This window comes from Schistocerca serialis, chromosome 3 (assembly GCF_023864345.2).
Source record: "Schistocerca serialis cubense isolate TAMUIC-IGC-003099 chromosome 3, iqSchSeri2.2, whole genome shotgun sequence".
Classification (NCBI taxonomy): domain Eukaryota; kingdom Metazoa; phylum Arthropoda; class Insecta; order Orthoptera; family Acrididae; genus Schistocerca; species Schistocerca serialis.
The window spans coordinates 192107413-192128521 of record NC_064640.1 but is presented as its reverse complement, the minus strand read 5'-3'; the positions used below and the strand labels follow the sequence as shown (position 1 = coordinate 192128521).

The 21109-nt window shown below is 50.2% G+C and overlaps 1 protein-coding gene across 1 annotated transcript in view; it reads right to left on the bottom strand.

Moving 5' to 3' along the window:
* LOC126469900 (inositol 1,4,5-trisphosphate receptor) overlaps positions 1–21109 on the bottom strand; it is a 345163-nt gene that overhangs the window by 269653 nt on the left and 54401 nt on the right. Inside the window, exons 10-11 of the mRNA XM_050097248.1 lie at positions 10548–10708; positions 4445–4757 (exon numbers count right to left, since the gene is read on the bottom strand). Of these exons, the coding sequence (XP_049953205.1) occupies positions 4445–4757; positions 10548–10708 (474 nt within the window). The remainder of the gene's footprint in view (positions 1–4444; positions 4758–10547; positions 10709–21109) is intronic.

Below are 21109 nucleotides of genomic sequence, written 5' to 3'. Positions count from 1 at the left end.
TTCCTGTGCCTCCAAAATGGTGAACCAGTTAATTTGTCTGCATTTACTTACATTTGTTTATTCAATCTGTTTGTCTGTCTCCATACATTATTTCCCATTACAACTCTTGCACTTTCCTTTCTTTTGATCTTTTCTTCTACTGTTGCATAAGACAAGAGTTTTTATAAATAGATGTTCCTATCAGCAATACCATAACTGCCATTTGAATTAAGTATAATTCTTGTTTTGTTATCTGTGCTTAAGACATTGTAAAGAAAATTACTTACTCACACACATCAATAAGAAATGAAAGTACAAATGCAACAAGCAGAACATTTGAACACATACTGCAGAGCAAAAAATGATGTTCAAGAATCAATGAGTAGTTTTGTGTATAGATGGAAAAAAACACCGTCAAGCACTAAGAACTATTACTTCAAAATATCTGGTGTGCATAATTTTTCCTCTTGGTTGACACTACAACCTATCACGCTTAATTTGATTCCCATTCCATCTATAGCGTGTACTGATAGCAATGCTGAGATGATGCACCTCGTTACAATAGCCACTGTCTGTAACCATCAAAGGTGGACCTGGCATGTCACGCAGTCCACGCCTCTCACACAAGAGTTAAGGCAGCCACCCAGCTAGTATTGTATTGTGCCACTGTATGAAGTACTCAGTCTACCATCATATTGCTATGACTACTACAACCCCATTTGGATTCTGGACTGCCTTGTTTCTAATACTGGTATACATCTTAATGATTTCCCCTTAGTGACGAGTAAGCCATTTTTAATACTAAATGGGCAGGTCAGAAATATCTTCCCCCTTGGCACTGAAGCATTCACCATGCACGTCGACAACACTCTAGTCATGCACAGACTGTGGCAGCTGCCATTGGCAATACAGTTACCCGCAGCACATTGAGCAGTGTTTGGCATGTGGAAAACCCAGGTACCTGGGGCCTCTGTGTTATCAAACTGGTTGCCAGCACCCCACACCACCAGGGACCTGTGACAACACACTGCTCTACATAGTCACAGCAGCTGATTAGGCAGTTCTATAAGTGCTACAAAACCTAATGTTGGCTCTTACTATTTCCAGACAGTTACCGGAGTTTCAGCTCAACGGTGGAACTGCTGTGTCTTTAACCAATGAGGATACATAACAGCAGGTTCCCTCACCTTTGCTGCAAGCCTCAGTTATGGGTTGTGTCTTACTGCCAAACCGAGCGAGGTGGCGCAGTGGTTAGACACTGGACTCGCATTCGGGAGGACGACGGTTCAATCCCGCGTCCGGCCATCCTGATTTAGGTTTTCCGTGATTTCCCTAAATCGCTCCAGGCAAATGCCGGGATGGTTCCTTTCAAAGGGCACGGCCGACTTCCTTCCCTGTCTTTCCCTAATCCGATGAGACCGATGACCTCGCTGTCTGGTCTCCTTCCCCAACACAACCAACCAATCTTACTGCCAAACACAATCTCTCTCCCAGAGAAATGTCGCTTACAGCTACATACCAAAACGTTGAGTGCGTGCTAACATTCTTGGTAGTGAAGTCGACTATCATTTTAACATTTTTGACTTACATGTCTTTACAGCACGTGGTTTAAAACTACTGGTGCCATTTTCTTGTACAGATCCTCTTTGCAATACGTATGAAGAAATTTAAGAACCATCAATACATTGCGCAAAAAATTTTACTGCTCAACCTCTATGAAACCATGACTGGCACCAAAATTTTGTAGAGCTTGCACACTGCCATTTGCTGTTAAGAGACACTGATCAGGCAGAGCTCTCTGGCTTCAGAAATTGGGCACCATTTCACCAGTCTCAGCCAGTCAATAGATGATGCTCATGGTTATCATTGTAAAACCAAATGGGTCTCTGCAACTATCAATGCTCAATCCAATATAAAACCTAATGGATCTTTACAAATTTGTTATGATTTCAAGACAATAATCAATGCTCAGTCCAACACTGATCTCTATCCTATGCCTTGCCCAGAGGAATTAACAAAACTAGCTGGGGCCAATATTTTCTAAATTATATTTAAAAGAAGCTTATTAACAGCTTCTGTTAGATAATGAATCAATATCATTGCTGGTGTTAAACACACCATCTGGCTTGCACCAGTATAATCATTTCCTGTTTGAGGTTGCTAGTTTCCCTGCCATCTTCCAAACTGATTCAGGGCATTCCACACTGTATTAACTGTTTAGATGACACCATCACTGCATGAGCAATGTAAGTGGAATACCACAGGAATCTGGATCGCTTATTAAGTGGCTCCTGGAAAATTTATGTTGTAAATTAGACAAGTGCAGTTCTTTTAGAACCAGCATTAAATACCTAGAGCACATTCTCATTATCAAAAGCATTGTGTCCACATGTGACCATTTCAGTGCAGTAATCAATATGCCATCACCCACCAACCTCAAACAATTTTTGTGGCAAGATCATTTAATACACAACACTTATTCCCACAGCAGGACGATTCACCCACTCACTCAACCATCTGCGCAGAAGGGGTATCAAATTTGTGCCTTCAGTTTTATGCTAACAGGCTTTTCAATCCTTTAAGGATTCTCCCAAAACAGCACAATACCCGATGCCACATACGTCGAGGCTACAGTTCATACTCGAGACCAATATGTCACAGCACAGGATTGCATCAGTTTTGTTACATAATTTTCAGATGACTCTGAAAGACCAATCACATACACCATCAAAACAAACTGTTCCCAAGTTGAGAAGGAGGCTTTAGCAATTATTTACTGCATCAAGAAGTTCCACAAGCATTTGTGCAGCAGCAAATATGACCTGTTAACTGACCACAAATGTTTAATACGAATTTTTGGGCATCAGTCTAAGCACCCAGAAAAGACAGCACAGCACGTACAGCTGTAGGTATTGTTTTTAAACAAATATAATAACAAAATTCCTTTAGTCCCACACGTAAATGCAGACCCCCGTCCCGCCCTCCTGTCAGCCTCGACACAGAATTATTTTGCACTTTATCAGGACCCACAACAGACCCTGCACAAATATCCACAATGACACCAAGGTAGCCACAGCATTGGCTCACAACCCACTTCTGTGCAAACTTTTGTCAGCATCCAGAGTGGTCAGGGCACTTACCAAACGAAGCAGAGCCAGCATTTCGCAACTATTTTTGCTTAATGTCACAAATGGCATCTTAACAATGATCACTGATGACTCTGAAAGCCAGGTCATCATCCGTCCCCTCACATATTCCAGCTACTTTATGCCTCGCATTGGGAGACAATACGCATAACAGCATTAGCCCAGCACCACATATAGTGGCCTGGTATTGATGCTGAGATTGAATGTGTATGTTGCTCATCATGCCTGCTTCTTGAACTGGGCAGCCCTGGCACAACATTTTTCTCTGTGGCCATGCCCAGACCACCCATGGTAAAGGGTACACACTGATTTTGCCAGGCCATTTCAGGCAGCTTTGTAGTTGCTGGTAACAGACAGTCACTCCAACATCCCCACTATGGGCATCACCGCCTACAGTGGGTTTCAGCAGTGATAAACAGACGATGCACCTTGCTACAACTCCTTCTGTGACTGCCAGGAGTGGAACCAGCGTGTCTTGTGAGTGGACATAAAACACTGCACTGTCCATAACATCTTGTTTTCACTGCATAATTCACCCCATAATCCATTTATATGTTACTTTCAGCACTGGCACAAAACAGGAAATGTAAATAGAGAAACAAAGATTAAATTGCAAGGAAATACCGGAGGTAGCAGGGGAAAAAAAAAGAGAGTGTGAACGTATAGCTGACCAACTATCCTGTTTTATGATAACATCATTAGTCCAATTGTGCCACAGGTCTCAGAAAAAATACATCTCTAAATATGTAGTGACACATCCAAAAATTTTAGAAACTACTTTCTATATTTGTCATAAACAATATTCATTTGTTCTGTCTTGCAAATGTAACACCACCAAACTGATTCCACACTAAATACAAATTACAACTAATTGGCTCAGACTGTTCAGCTGCTTTAGCAGCAAATAGATTAAGGAGACAATCATAATTACATGCACTATATAGTGAGCAGTTACCTTTACCCAAGCAGTTGCTTGTATTACAACCACATTTTTTATGTATAATGTTAATCTCCTCTTAATTCTTAAATCAGGAAATTCCTGAATTTCTTCTTTCAAGGTAAAAGAAGGGAATCAGTGTTTAACATCCTCTACATCTTTTGAAGAAGTCCTATCTACTGTTCCTGCTTTCTGCACACGACTTAACATTTTAAAAAATCTGTACACAGAACTCAAGAGATTCAACTAAATTTAAAAAGTAATTATAAGAAATTGTTAAACTGATGAACCAAAAAAGTCAAAAGGTTCTGGTTAAAGGTGCGGGAAAGTGAAGTATTTGATTTAAATTAATAATATGATTTTTAAAAATTATTTATCATACCTGGTTTTTGCGATAATCTTGCTGACTAAGTCTCAGAATACGATAACACAGACGGAAGATATATTTGTACGGTGCATGGCGGGGATCCCCAAGCTCTTCAATTCTAAGAAATGGTCCTTCACCTTCTCCACTTTCAAGGAATGGTGCCTGAAGTATTTTGAATAGCTGTTTAAGTATATATTGTTCACGGAGGAGCTTTTGTCGATCTCTATTTGGATTCTGAACCACGAGATCCAGTGCTTCTGATTTATTCTGTTCATTTTCAAGTCCCGCAATGAAATAAACTATATCCTGCAGCAGACTTGTAACAGCTCTGAAAAATTTTAAATAAACAAATTTTAAAATTATAGTTATAAAAAATTGAAATACGAGTATATTTGTAAATATGGAATATAAATCAATTACTTTTTGCATAATACAGCAGCTCACTAAATCCTCAGTTTTGCCTTAAGTTATACTTAACAAAATAACAATTGTAGCTATTATTAAAACTTAACCAGTTGTTTACCAGAATCATTCGGGATGAGTAATTTATGCTACCAAACCACCTTGAGGATTCTAGCATTGTGGTTAAGCTTTTGTAACTGTATGTTCTTAACATGCAACAAATAAACAACTTGAAGTCAGTGTAAAGCTAGAGCTGCATTTAACATTATCACACTAATTTATTTGAAAAAAACATTTCCAAATTACAATTCTACATTTCTACCTGTCAACTGCCTATATATTTCTATGACACTTCACTCCACTCTAATAAAAATATTATTATATTTTCATTCTGCCCTCTGAAGCGTCATAATCTGCTGGCTCCACTGGACAAACCAGAGCATATGAAAGTTATGCCCTAGTGGAAAATGAATACACTAAAGCAATGGCACCACATGACTCATGTTTCACTCTCATTTCATACATTTTGTTAATAAATGATTACAATAATACACAATGTACTTCTCTTGGATGACACTTTCAGTATTTTGTATAACAACCTCTATTTACAACACTGTTTCGCAATTCTGCAGAGATACAATCACATAGGTGAGGCTGTTCTAGCCGGAGGGGCCACTCAGCCCAGCACCCACAGGCAGTGGTGGGTAGGTCAGGCAGACAGCTGACGAATGGAGAAACAGCTGACGGGTGTGGAAACAGCTGACAGGTGGGGAAAAGACTTCACAGGTGAACACTTAGGAAGCCGATCTGTGGCCTACGTGATATACTGCCCCAGATGAGCACTCAGGCAGCTGACCTGTGGACTACATGATTGCACTTCCCTGGATGAGCACCCACAGTCAGGGGTGGCCAACTGACTTGTGTACACACACAATGCAGGCAGTAAGGCTACATGGCAGGTAGTCTATATATATGTGCCTGGCTGCAGACAAGGTAATGAGTGCCTGAGCTCTGCGTAACTACTACACCTGACATCCATTTGCATGTGCTTACATAAGTCTAGCCTTGTTCTTCCTTTACAAGGTTTACCCCCAACAAATCTCTCTATTAGTAAACTGACTATTCCTTGATCACTCTGTATGTGTCCTATCAAATAATCTCCCCTTTTAGTGATGTTTTGATGCAAATTTCTTTTTCCTTAATTAGATTCAGTACTTTTTGTCTTCAGTAGTTATATGAACATTCCATCTAATCTTCAGCACTTTTCTGCAACACTCCATTTCCTGTTAGCATGTGGAATTATTATATTTGAGTTGACCATCTTAGTGATCTTCACAAATTCAGTTTTGTTGAGTGTGTGTCATTGTTCTCAGATGAAATACCAACTCCTACGTCAACATGAGCGGAGCCTTGCACAAATAAGCAAGCCTAATACAACTAAGTTTACCCGATAATGACTGTTACTCTTCGACAACCATCCACACCGTAATTGACACGTACAACCTGAGGTTGATGTTTGTACTATCTTCACAATCATAGCTAAAATCCAGCTCTCTGTGACACGCAAGGTTCCACTGTCACACTTAGCAGCTGTCACTGAAATGTGCCGACAGCTAATGTCTATGAGGACTGGCAGCTCCAAACAGCTGGCAGCTTTGAAACACCAGATTCTTCCCATTTCTACTCAACCATTGGAAAGTAAACTTCCTGAAGTGGTTGGTATTTAGCAACAGCTATACAAATTATGTTTCCTGCAGTAAACTACATTCTTTGCAATATTGCACATAAGAAATGCCCAACCAAACTAAAAAATTACGGGAAGAAAAACGGCTGTCTTTCACAAAATTAAAATAAAATATATACAAAATATTTTTCATTGTGTATAGTAACTATGGAAATTAAACATACAAAATTATATGAATGGAGGCGTAACCTGGAAATAATGCAGCCATTTTACGTATATATTTTCTAGTACCATTTGGCATATGCCCCATTGCGTGGCACTAACTTCCATTGTAAGATGATGATAATGATGATGTGGTCTTCAGTCCAAAGACTGCAAATTTCCCTCCAATAATAAATTGGTATACCTTGATGTGATGTCTCAGAATGTGTCCTATCAAAAGATCTCTTCTTTTAGTCAAGTTGTGCCACAAATTTCTTTTCTTCCTAATTATATTCAGTACCTCCTCATTAGTTACACAATCTACTCATGCAATCTTCAGCATTCTTCTGTAGCACCACATTTCAAAAGCTTCTATTCTCTTCTTCTCTAAACTGTTTCTCGTCCATGTTTCACTTCCATATATGACTACACTCCAGACAAATATATTCAGAAAAGACTTCCTAAGACTTAAATCTATATGTCAAGTTAACAGATTTCTCTTCAGATCACTTTTCTTGCCATTGCCTATCTAAATTTTATATCATCTCTACTTCGACCATCATCAGTTATTTTCCTGCCTAAACAACATAATGCATTTACTACTTTCTCTCAGCATCACCCAATTTAATTTGAGTACATTTCATTATCCGTGGTTTGCTTTTGTTGATGTTCATCTTACATCCTCCTTTCAAGACACCAATCCTTCTGTTCAACTGCTCTTCCAAGTCTTTTGCTGCCTCTTATAGAATTACAATGTCATGGGCAATCCTCAGAGTTCTTATTTCTTCTCCTTGAACTTTAATCCCTTTACATTTTTCTTTGGTTTACTTTACTGCTTGCTCAATAGAAAGATTGAATAACATTGGTTATAGGCTACAAACCTGTCCCACTCCCTTCTTAACCACTGGTTCCCTTTCATGCCCAGTGACTCTTGTAACTGCCATCTGGTCTCTGCACAATTTGAATATAGCCTTTCATTTCCTGTATTTTACCCTTCCACTTTTATAATTTGAATGAGTATTCCAGTCAACATTGTCAAAAGCATTGTCTAAGTTTGCAAATGCTATAAATGTAGGTTTGCCTTCCAGTAACCTGTCTTCAGTGTTCTGAAGAATTCTTCTAGTATTATCACATCTCTCATCTCATCTTCATCTATGTTCCCTTCCCTTTCTACAATACTGCCTTCAACTTCATCTCCCTTGTGTAGCCCCTCTAAAAAAATTCCTTCCATATTTCAGCCATACCGTCTTTCCTTAGTACTGGGTTTCCATCTGAGCTCTTGATATTCATACAGTAGCCTCTCTTTTCTCCAAAGTCTTCTTTAATTGTCTTGTAGGCAATATCTGTCTTTCCTCTAGTAATATATACTTTTATATTCTTACATCTGTACTCTATCCATTTTCTGCCACCTGTTAATCTCAAATAGGAAGTGCAAAATAAACTGAGGTACATCCACCCCGGAAATGTCTTACGGTCTAAAATCTGTTTGCAAAATCTCTGTCTTACCATTATTTAATCAATCTGAAGCCTTCCAGCTTCCACAGGTCTATTTCATGTACACAATCCTCTTTCACAATTTTCAAACCAAGTGTTAGCAATGATTAAATTACGCTCTGTGCCAAATTCTACCAGGCAACTTTTTCTTCATTTTTTTGCTCCAGGCAACATTTATCTACTACTTTCCTTCTCTTCATTTTCCTTCCACTGAATTATAGTCCCTCACCACAAATTTTCATCTCCCTTCACTATCTGAATAATTTCTTTTATCTCATCATCATACATTACTTCAATATATTCCATATCTTCATCATTTGCAGAGCTAATTGGCATATATACTCATACTACTGGTGCGTGTGGGTTTCTTGCTTTGGCTCCAATAATGTGTTCAGTGTGCTGTTCATAGTAGCTTACATGCATTCCTACCTTCTTATTCATTATTAGAGCTACTCCTGAATTACTCTTATTTGATTTTATATTTATAATCCTGTACACTCCTGACCAGAAGCACTGTCCCTCTTGCCACTGAACTTCACTAATCCCTACTATATCTGACTTCAACATATCCATTACCCTTTTTCACTTTTATAACCTACGTGCCCAACTAAGGGATCTAACATTTCATGCTCCATTCCATAGAATGCCACTTTTGTTTCTCCTGGTAACGAAATCCTTCCGAGTAGTCCCTGCCTGGAGATTCGAATGGGGGACTATTTTACCTCCAGAATATTTTACCCAAGAAAATGCCATCATCATTTAACCATGCAAAGGAGCTGCAAGGCTGCTGGAAAAATTATGGCTGTAGCTTCCACTTGCTTTCAGCCATTCACAGTGCCAGCAAAGTGAGGCCATTTTGGCTGATGTTACAAGGCCATTCATCAACCATCCAGGCTTTTATCCTTGCAAAAGCTGAAAAGACTTCTGCCCCTCTTCAGGAACCACACATTTGTCTGACGTCTCAACAGATATGTCTCCATTATGGTTGCACCTATGGTATGGCTATCTGTATCACTGAGGCACACAAGCCACCCCACCATGGTTCCCCCACTGTCTCTCCTTGTCCTCACACCCTTTCCTATTTCCCATCATGTGAATTGCCAAATCTGAGGCAAGAGGTGTCATGAAGAGTTGCAATACAAACGGGCAAAACAATTCACGAAAATTCTGTGCAGAGTGTAATGTAATGACTGTGTGGGTGCAAAACATGGGTAAAACCCTAAAGTGTGATAGTAACAACACAAAAATTGCACCTTCAGACTAAAAATAGCCCGTATCAAGTAACGTAAGAGGCATTAACTACTTTCCATGGGTAATGTCACTGTTATAATGGAAAGAGTACAGAAGATTACTACTGGAACATTATATATGATGCTGCAGCGCCTGTGCTATTCTGAATTATAATGCAATGAACACGCACTGTAGCAACTGCAGCCTTTAGAAAATAAATGAAATGTATTTGCAATCGCACATATAGACAATCATCACCTGTATAATGGAATGACAACAACGAAAATTTGTGCCAGACCGGGACTCAAACGCAGAATTTCCACTTATCATGAACAGTCGCCTTACCATTAGGCTATCCAAATGCGACATGGCCACACCCAGACTACCATATGTTGTCGACCATGTGCCTACAACCTGTACTCATCTATCCATTCTGTGTATTCTAGCATTAGTGAGATATTTTACTTGAAAGTTGCTTAGCTGGTGTCGGTGGATAAATACAATACTGCAGTACCTGTGTTATTCTAAATTACAATGCAATGTTTCTTTGGGCGTAATTCAGAATAACACAGTCACTGTAATATTTGTATTTATCCGCCGACATCGGGCAAGCGACTTTCAAGTAAAATGTCTTGTATGTACAGGAATACACATAATGGATGTACAAGTCCAAGTTGTAGGCACATGGTTCATGACCGTTAAATCACGCTCAGATAGCCTAATTTTAAGGTGACCGCTCAACATAAGCAAATCTGGGTTCGATTCCCAGTCCAACACAAATTTTCATTGTTGTCATTCTATTATACAGCTGACGGTTGTTCATAGTTGCACAAGGTTCATTTCTTGAATAGATATCACAAATTTAACGTTTGCAGAGAAAAAGTACTTTCAGTTTCAAGATTAACAACTTGTCTCCAAAGGGATGAAGGGCAATGGGCAAAAATACCATAAATATAAAATGAACAAGTGATGACTGCAAACAAGTAATATGTTATACATAAAAATTCCATGCCATAAAAAAACACAAGACCACCCTAATGCAGTATTAAGCAAGCGATATGCTGACCAGAAATAGTCAGATAAAATACTCGCCAATCAGCTACTGACCTCCTCTCATTGTGTGATATAGTTCCCCTTTCTAACTTTGTAGAAATGGTTGCTAAAACTTTACAAGCATCATTTGCAAAGTCCAGGTCTCTTACTTCTGTCGGTGAAACTGATATCAGTGCAAAAGCTTCTTTATCTTCTTTAATAGTTGCACAACCAACCTAAAACAATAATTTCCAACTATTAAGCACCACATCACACACACAGTTTACTGAGAAATCGCAAATAATTCTATTCCACCTCTCACTCACCTTCACAGTCCCCAATAAATGAAGAGTTATCAAGACTACAGAATAGTGCAAATGGAATGAAATAGGTATGAAAGATGAGAAGAAAGGTGTATTTGAAATAAAAAATAAATAAGAAAACTTATCCCACATCTAAGATATAAAATTAGTAGAGAAACGCAAAATGTAACAGGGAACTGTCATATCCCACATGAGGAATAGAGCAAAGAGAGATGAGAGTGAGCAGCAAACAGAGAAAGGAAGCGGTAAATGGATGATGAAAGGCAGATAAAGTTGAGTAGGAGATGATGAGAGGAAAGTAGCAGGGATAAGAGGAGGAAGAGAGAAGTGATAAAGATGCTGGAGAAAGATGCATGCTGCACATGTTAGGAATGAGAATGGGTGGGGATGGCAATAGGAGCAAGCAAGGAAAAAACTAAAGCTGCTGTTGAGGCATTGTCGCCCAACACCAAAGGTAGGGTGCTGGGAAAGTTAAAAGTCCGCCGCAGAGTGGCTAAAAGTGTGCAGTCCAGCAAGAGGTGGACACCCGTCATTTGTGAGCCACAGCGACACTGAGGTGGATCCTCATGACGGAATAGGTAACCATGCTTTAGCCATGTATGCCCAATGCAGAGCTGGCAGAGGATAACTGATTCCCTGCGAGAGGACTGCATAGAAGAATGGCTCTGAGCACTATGCGACTTAACTTCTGAGGTCATCAGTCGCCTAGAACTTAGAGCTAATTAAACCTAACTAACCAAAGGACATCACACACAACCTTGCCCGAGGCAGGATTCGAACCTGCGACCGTAGCAGTCGCTCGGTTCCAGGCTGTAGCGCCTACAACCGCATGGAAGACTTCCACACATTCGTAGTCTCCTTAATGACATGTAATTTGTTGTGCGTACTGTTCTGCCATTCCATCTCCCAAAGCTGAAAAACTATGTGGCATAAGACAGAACGCAGGTCAGTTCCGAGGATGCCCATCTCCAGAAGCGGTTTCCGCATAGCCTGTCGGCAAGTTCGTTGCCTGGGATTCCGACATGTCCCGAGGTCCACACAAACACCACTGAACGACGGGACCGTTCCAGGGCATACATGGACTCCTGAATGGATGCTACCACAGGATGGCGAGGGTAGCACTGGTCGATAGCTTGTAGGCTGCTCAAGGAGTCAGTACACAGGAGAAATGACTCGCCAGGGCATGAGGGGATGTGCTCAAGAGCACGAGACATGGCCACCATCTCTGGAGTGAAAACACTGCAGCCATCGGGCAAGGAATGCTGTTCAATATGTCCTCCATCAACACACACAAACCTACATGACTGTCAGACATCAAGCTGTCAGTGTAAACCACTTCATGGCTCCGGTACATGTTGAGAATTGACAGGAAGTGATAGCGGAGAGCCACAGGGTTAACGCAGAATTTAGGGCCATGCGAAAGGTCCAGAAGAATCAGTGGCCTAAGTGCACACCATGGAGGTGTACATGAATGGACCTTGAGGAAAGGTGGTAATGGAAAGGATTCCAGTTCAGACAAAAGGGACCGAACACAAACCGCCATCGTACGCCCTGACCTGGGTCACTGATGCAGCTGATGAACTGCCATGGGCGGGAAAAGGAGACGGTAATTTAGATGCGCAGAACTACAAACATGTGCAACGTAACTGGTGAGCAGTTGTGCACACCTAACCTTCAATAGAGGGATTCCGGGCTCCATCAGGACACTCGTCACCGGACTCATTCTAAAAGCTCCTGTCACTAGGCGAACACCACAGTGGTGCACTGGGTCAAGTAAATGCAGCACTGAGGGCGCCACCGAACCATAAACCAAACTCCCATAGTCAAGGCGGGATTGAACAAGGGCTCTGTAGAGCTGCAGCAGCGTAGAGTGATCTGCACCCCAGTGGGTCTTGGCTCGGGCAGCATTGAGGTGCTGCCAGCACTTCCACTTAACCTGACTAAGGTGAGGTAGCAAAGTCAATCGGGCACCGAAAACCAGTCCTAAGACTCAATATGTCTCCACTACAGTGAGTGGATCGACATTAAGGTACAGTTCTGCTTCTGGATGAATGGTGCAATGCCGACAGAAATGCATGACACACGACTTCGCTGATGGAAACTGGAAGCCGTGGGCTACAGCCCATGACTGCACCTTGTGAGTGGCTCCCTGTAGGTGCCGCTCAGCAACACTAGTACTGGAGGAGAAGTACAAAATGCAGAAATCATCCGCATACAGAAAATGTGAGACCAACGGCCCTACAGCTGCTGATTGACTGTTAATAGCCACTAAAAATAGAGAGACACTCAATATGGAGCCCCGCAGAATGCCATTCTCCTAGATACAGGGGGAACTATTTGAGGCACTGACTTGAACACAGAAAATACCTAGCGACAGGAAGTTTTGGATAAAAATAGGGAGTGGGCCTCGGAGACCCCACTCATAAAATGTGGCACGGATATGATGTCACCAGGTCGTGCCGTATGCTTTACATAAGTCAAAAAAGACAGCAACCAAATGCCGATGTCTGGAAAAGGGCTGTTTGGATGGCAGACTCAAGGGACACAAGATTATCAGTGGTAGAGTGACCTTGACGGAAGCCGCCCTGACATGCAGCTAGTAGGCCACGATTCCAGGATCCAACCCAACCGCCAACACACCATACGTTCCAGCACCTTACAAAGAAAGTTGGTGAGGCTGATGGGCCAGTAGCTATCCAAATCAAGCAGGTTTTGACCGGGTTTGAGCACCAGAATGATGGTGCTCTCCCGCCATTGAGATGGAAAGATGCCATCACACCAGATCCAGTTGAAGATGACGAGGAGATGTCACTTGTAGTCAGACGAGAGATGTTTAATCATATGACTGTGGATCCAATCAGGCCAAGGAGCTGTGTCGGGACAATGTGCAAGGGCGCTGAGCAGCTCACACTCTGTAAATGGGGTGTTATATGGTTCACTGTGGCATGTAGTGAACAAGAGGACTTTCCTTTCCATCCACCGTTTGAGGGTACTAAAGGCTGGGGGGGTAGTTCTCCAATGAAGAGGCTCAAGTATAGTGTTCAGTAAAGTGCTCGGAAATTACGTTTGCATCGGTAGATAACACATCACTGATGTTAATGCCACGGGCACCTGTTGAGGTCTGGTACCTAAAAACACGTCTGATCTTCTTCCAAACTTGGGAAGGTGATGCATGGCACCCAATGGATTAGACGTACCTCCTACTTCTCCCAGCACACCTGATCCGTCGTTTTATAAGCTAGTGAACGCGGGCATGGAGCTGCTTAAAGGCTATTAGGTATTCTAGGGAAGGGTGCACCTTATGTCACTGTAGAGCTCGCAGATGCTCTTTAATTGCCTCAGCGACTTCCGGCGACCACCAAGGGACTGACTTTCGCTGGGGGCACGCTAAAGAATGAGGTTCTGCCGCAGAAATGATCGCTGTAGTGACCTGCTCAAGAACAACATCCATGGCACCATGAGTGGAAGATTCGGCAGTGACAGCAGAGGTGCAGTCTTCCCAGACTGCCTTGTTTAAAGCCCATCTGCGTAGGCATCCATGACATGACAGCGGGGTGGTGACAGGAAGATGGGGAAGTGGTCATTACCACACAGCTCGTCATGTGCTCTCCAGTGGATATACAGGAGGAGGCCAGGACTGCAAACCGAGAGCTCAATGGCCGAATGTGTGCCATATGCCACACTGAAATGTGTGGGGGCACCTGTATTTAAGAGGCAGAGGTCGAGTTGTGACAGTCAATTTTCGACCTCCCTACCTAGGCCAGTAAGCATGGTGCCACCCCACAACGGGCTATGTGCGTTAAAATCTCCAAAAAGTAGGAAAGGTTTAGGGAGTTGATCAGTCAGTGCAGTTAATACATTCAGGGATACTGCACCATGTGGAGGAAGATATACATTGCAGACAGTTATTTCCTGCATCGTCTTTATTCTGACAGCCTCAGCTTCAAGAGGAGTTTGAAGGGGCACAGATTCACTACATACTGAGTTCAGGACATAGACACAAACTCCACCTGACACTCTATTATAGTCGCTACAGTTCCTGTAATATCCCTTACAGCTGCGGAGGGCAGGGGTCCGCATTGCCGGGAACCAGGTTTCCTGGAGGGCAATGCAGAAAGCAGGTGTAAAGCTTAACAGTTACCATAGCTCAGCCAGGTGGCAGAAAAAACCGCCGCAATTCCACCAGAGGAGTACATGAACATGAGACTGGGAGCGCATGAAACACTCAATGAGGCAGTATACACCTCAGGATTACCTGCTGCCACCAGATGAGTACTTGTGCAATCAACATCCATTGTTGGTTGGTTGGTTGTTTGGGGAAGGAGACCAGACAGCGTGGTCATCGGTCTCATCGGATTAGGGAAGGATGGGGAAGGACGTCGGCCATGCCCTTTCAAAGGAACCATCCCGGCATTTGCCTGGAGTGATTTAGGGAAATCACGGAAAACCCAAATCAGGATGGGCGGACGCGTGATTGAACAGTCGTCCTCCCGAATGCGAGTCCAGTGTCTAACCACTGCGCCACCTCGCTCGGTCAACATCCATTGTGTCTGAGGGCCCAAGGACATCTAGGTCCTCAGAGGGTGCCAAAATCTCCACCTCGTTCTCAGACACAGAGCTTGTAGGTACTGGTACTGATGATGTGGGTGTCACCGCAGTGCCTTGGAGGCGACAGGGGGAGAGGCAGAGGCGACAGGGGGAGGGGCAGAAGCGACAGGGGGAGGGGTAGAGGCGAATGGGGGAGGGGGACGGTCAGGGGCGGAGGCGGCAGGGGGAGGGGGAGGGACGGAGGCGACAGGGGGAGGGGGAGCGGCGGAGGCGACAGGGGGAGGGGGAGGGGCGGAGGCGACAGGGGGAGGGGCGGAGGCGACAGGGGGAGGGGGAGGGGCGGAGGCGACAGGGGGAGGGGGAGCGGCAGAGGCGACAGGGGGAGGGGGAGCGGCAGAGGCGACAGGGGGAGGGGGAGCGGCAGAGGCGACAGGGGGAGGGGGAGCGGCAGAGGCGACAGGGGGAGGGGGAGCGGCAGAGGCGACAGGGGGAGGGGGAGCGGCAGAGGCGACAGGGGGAGGGGGAGGGGCGGTGGCGAATGGGGGAGGGGGGGAGGGGGAGAGACGGTGGCGAATGGAGGAGGGGGAGAGTCAGGGGCGGAGCGGCAGGGGGGAGGGGAGGGGCGGAGGCGACAGGGGGAGGGGGAAGGGGGAGGAGACAGGGCGAGTGGGAGGGGGGAGGCGACAGGGCGAGTGGGAGGGGGAGGCGACAGGGCGAGGGGGAGGGGGGAGGCGACAGGGCGAGGTGGAGGGGGGAGGCGACAGGGCGATGGGGAGGAGGAGGGAGGGAGGCGACAGGGCGAGGGGGAGGGGGGAGGCGACAGGGCGATGGGGAGGGGGAGGGGAGGGAGGGAGGCGACAGGACGAGTGGGAGGGGGGAGGTGACAGGGCGAGCGGGAGGGGCGGAGACGACAGGGCGAGCGGGAGGGGGGAGGGGTGGAGGCGGCAGGGCGAGCGGGAGGGGGGAGGGGTGAAGGCGACAGGGCGAGGGGGAGGGGGAGGGGGGAGGGGTGAAGGCGACAGGGCGAGGGGGAGGGGGAGGGGGGAGGGGTGGAGGCGACAGGGCGAGGGGGAGGGGGGAGGGGTGGAGGCGACAGGGCGAGGGGGAGGGGGGAGGGGTGGAGGCGACAGGGCGAGGGGGAGGGGGGAGGGGTGGAGGCGACAGGGCGAGGGGGAGGGGGGAGGGGTGGAGGCGACAGGGCGAGGGGGAGGGGGGAGGGGCGGAGGCGACAGGGCGAGGGGGAGGGGGGAGGGGCGGAAGCGACAGGGCGAGGGGGAGGGGGGAGGGGCGGAGGCGACAGGGCGAGGGGGAGGGGGGAGGGGCGGAGGCGACAGGGCGAAAGGGAGGGGCGGAGGCGACAGGGCGAAAGGGAGGGGCGGAGGTGACAGGGCGATGGGGAGGGGGGAAGGGCGGAGGTGACAGGGCGACGGGGATGGGTGTAGGGCGGAGGCGACGGGGTGAGGGGGAGGGGGAAGGGTGGAGGCGACGGGGCGAGGGGGAGGGGGGAAGGGCGGAGGCGACAGGGTGAGGGCGAGGGGGGAGGGGCGGAGGTGACAGGGCGAGGGGGAGGGGGGAAGGGCGGAGGCGACGGGGCGAGGGGGAGGGGGGAAGGGCGGAGGCGACGGGGCGAGGGGGAGGGGGGAGGGGCGGAGGTGACAGGGCGAGGGGGAGGGGGGAAGGGCGGAGGCGACGGGGCGAGGGGGAGGGGGGAAGGGCGGAGGCGACGGGGCGAGGGGGAGGGGGGAAGGGCGGAGGCGACGGGGCGAGGGGGAGGGGGGAAGGGCGGAGGCGACAGGGCGAGGGGGAGGGGGGAAGGGCGGAGGCAACAGGGCGAGGGGGAGGGCGGAGGCGGCAGGGCGAAGGGTAGGGGGAAGGGCGGAGGCGGCAGGGCGAAGGGTAGGGGGAAGGGCGGAGGCGGCAGGGGGAGAGGGAGGGGGGAGGCAACAGGGGGAAGGAGGATGGGGGGGGAAGCCACAGATAGAGGGGGAGGGGGAGGTGGGGAGGGGCGGAGGCGACAGGGAGAGGGGGAGGGGCGGAGGCGAAAGGGAGAGGGCGAGGGGCGGAGGCGACAGGGCGAGGGGGAGGGGCGGAGGCGACAGGGCGAGGGGGAGGGGCGGAGGCGACAGGGCGAGGAAGAGGGGGGAGGGGCGGAGGCGACAGGGCGAGGAAGAGGGGGGAGGGGCGGAGGCGACAGGGCGAGGGGGAGGGGCGGAAGGGCGAAGGCGACAGGGCGAGGGGAAGGGGGAAGGTCGGAGGGGGGAGGGGGGAGGGGAGGAGGCGACAGGGCGAGGGGGAGATGGGAGAGGGAAGGGGCGGAGGCGACATGGCGAGGGGGAGAGGGGAGAGGGAAGGGGCGGAGGCGACAGGGCGAGGGGGAGAGGGGAGAGGGAAGGGGCGGAGGCGCCAGGGCGAGGGGGAAGGGGTGCGGAGGTGACAGGGGGTGCGGAGGCGACAGGGCGAGGGGGAGGGGGAGGGTCAGGGGCGACAGGACGAGGGGGAGGGGCAGGGGCGACAGGGCGAGGGGGAGGGTCAGAGGCGACAGGGCGAGAGGGAGGGGCGGAGCGACAGGGCGTGGGGGAGGGGCGGAGGCGACAGCGCGAGGGGGAGGGGCGGGGGCGACAGGGCGTGGGGGAGGGGCATGGCCGACAGGGCGAGGGGGAGGGGCATGGGCGACAGGGCGAGGGGAAGGGGGAAGGGCAGGGGCGACAGGGCGAGGGGGAGGGGGAGGGGCAGGGGCGACAGGGCGAGGGGGAGGGGGAGGGGCAGGGGCGACAGGGCGAGGGGGAGGGGGAGGGGCAGGGGCGACAGGGCGAGGGGGAGGGGGAGGGGCAGGGGCGAGGGGGAGGGGTAGGGGCATGGGCGACAGGGCGACAGGGCAAGGGCGAGGGGGAGGGGCAGGGGTGACAGGGCGAGGGGGATGGGCGACAGGGCGAGGGGGAGGGGCGACAGGGCGAGGGGGAGGGGCGACTGGGCGAGGGGGAGGAGCAGGGGCGACAGGGCGAGGGGGAGGAGCAGGGGCGACAGGGCGAGCGGGAGGGGGAGTGGCAGGGGCGACAGGGCGAGCGGGAGGGGGAGGGGCAGGGGCAGAGGCGACAGGGCGAGCGGGAGGGGGAGGGGCAGGGGCGACAGGGCGAGGAGGAGGGGCGACAGGGCGAGGAGGAGGGGCGACAGGGCGTGGGGGAGGGGCATGGCCGACAGGGCGTGGGGGAGGGGCATGGCCGACAGGGCGAGGGGGAGGGGCATGGGCGACAGGGCGAGGGGGAGGGGGAGGGGCAGGGGCGACAGGGCGAGCAAGAGGGGCAGTGGCGACAGGGCGAGGGGGAGGGGTAGGGGCATGGGCGACAGGGCGCGAGGGCGAGGGGGAGGGGCAGGGGCGACAGGGCGAGGGGGATGGGCGACAGGGCGAGGGGGAGGGGCGACAGGGCGAGGGGGATGGGCGACAGGGCGAGGGGGAGGGGCGACAGGGCGAATGGGAGGGGCGACTGGGCGAGGGGGAGGAGCAGGGGCGACAGGGCGAGGGGGAGGGGCAGGGGCGACTGGGCGAGGGGGAGGGGGAGGGGGAGGGGCGACAGGGCGAGCGGGAGGGGCGACAGGGCGAGGGGGAGGGGCGACAGGGCGAGGGGGAGGGGCAGGGGCAGGGGCGACAGGGCGAGGGGGAGGGGCAGGGGCAGGGGCGACAGGGCGAGGGGGAGGGGCAGGGGGAGGGGCAGGGGCGAAAGGGAGGGGCAGGGGCGAAAGGGAGGGGCAGGGGCGAAAGGGAGGGGCAGGGGCGAAAGGGAGGGGCAGGGGCGACAGGGAGGGGCAGTGGCGACAGGGCGAGGGGGAGGGGGAGGGTCAGGGGCGACAGGGCGAGGGGGAGGGGGAGGGTCAGGGGCGACAGGGCGAGGGGGAGGGGGAGGGTCAGGGGCGACAGGGCGAGGGGGAGGGGGAGGGTCAGGGGCGACAGGGCGAGGGGGAGGGGGAGGGTCAGGGGCGACAGGGCGAGGGGGAGGGGGAGGGTCAGGGGCGACAGGGCGAGGGGGAGGGGGAGGGTCAGGGGCGACAGGGCGAGGGGGAGGGGGAGGGTCAGGGGCGACAGGGCGAGGGGGAGGGGGAGGGTCAGGGGCGACAGGGCGAGGGGGAGGGGGAGGGTCAGGGGCGACAGGGCGAGGGGGAGGGGGAGGGTCAGGGGCGACAGGGCGAGGGGGAGGGTCAGGGGCGGGGGAAGTTGGAAGGGGTTTGGGGGTTGGGGGTAGGGGGAGGGGGGAAGAGGGAAGGAGGAATCGGAAGGGGGAGGGGGAGAAGGAGGGGAAGCCTAAACGGGAGGGGAAAGGGGAGGGGGAGGGAGTTGGGGGCAGGGAGGTGGAGAGGTGACAAGGATGAGAGGCGAGGGGGAAGATGGGTGAGGGGACATGGGGTGGGGGCGAGAGGGGACATGGGGTGGGGGCGAGAGGGGACATGGGGTGGGGGCGAGAGGGGACATGGTGTGGGGGCGAGAGGGGACATGGGGTGGGGGCGACAGGGGACATGGGGTGGGGGCGAGAGGGGACATGGGGTGGGGGCGAGAGGGGAAATGGGGTGGGGGCAAAAGGGCAATGGGGGGGCGCGGGGACATGGGGGGCGATGGGACTTGGGGTTGCGAGGGGACATGGGGGGCGAGGGGACATGGGGGGCGAGGGGGCATGGGGGGCGAGGGGACATGGGTGGCGAGGGGACATGGGGGGTGAGGGGCGCCATGGTGCAGAGGACTCAGTGGGGCAGAGGAGCCAAAGAGGGGGAGATGAGCCAAAGAGGGGGAGATGAGCCAAAGATGGGGAGATGAGCCAGAGGGGATATGAGCAAAAGAGGGGGAGAGGAGTTGGAGAGAGGAGAGCTGCCGGAGAAGGTTGAGGAGCCTAAGAGTGGTGTTGGAGAGGGAGAAGGGAGTCAGCAAGGAGAGACTGTAAAGCAGAGAGGGGATAGGTGAGCCCACGAGGGGAGCCAGTGGGAGGAGCTAGGAGTCATGAGAAGGGAGAGGGGAATGTAGGGAAGCCTGGAGAAGGGATGGGAGAGGTGGTCCATGAGTGGCAGAGGAGTGGTGACCACAATGGTGGGATGAATGTGTAGACTGGTGGAGTAGATGACAGGAGGATAAAGAAGGGGTCGAGAGGAGTAAGTAGGAGAGGAGGGAAGACAATGGGTCATAAAATGGAAGGGTGGTGTTATTAGTTGGTTTCAGAGGGATTGGTAAGTTACTACACACTGAGGTTAGTAGTCTTTTATTTATGGTGTAGTCCGTCTGGAGTTAGTGACGTTAGCCACACATTTGATTGCATTGCAGTAGCATGTTAGAGTGGGAAAATCAAGGCACTGAAAGCTATATTGGAGGGTAAAACTACATCTCTCAGGCTGGTCTGCAGGCCAGACAGCTGGTGAGAGACCACTCCACTACCTTCTATTTGGGTGGAAGGGTAAACAGTAACAGTAAAACTGGGAAAGCTTAAAATGTAATGAACATCAGTGCGACCAACAATATTAAAATTAGGTGAAAGAAGTAATCAAGTTGCCAGATGGATGGCTCATTATCTTCATCAGGTGCTACCTAAGACTGCCACTCATAAAGGGGTCAGTATTTAAGTTAAGGCCTTCCCCCTTCACAGTCAGTTCCAGGCATTCCATCTGCCGCCTGCTCCCACCAGATGCTGCTTCTGTAGGATTTTTCTCTTTGGTCCAGTGTACCAGGCCAAGAACTGAGAGTGTTTTAGGCTTTTTCTCTTTGGTCCAGTGTGCCAGGCCAAGAACTGAGAG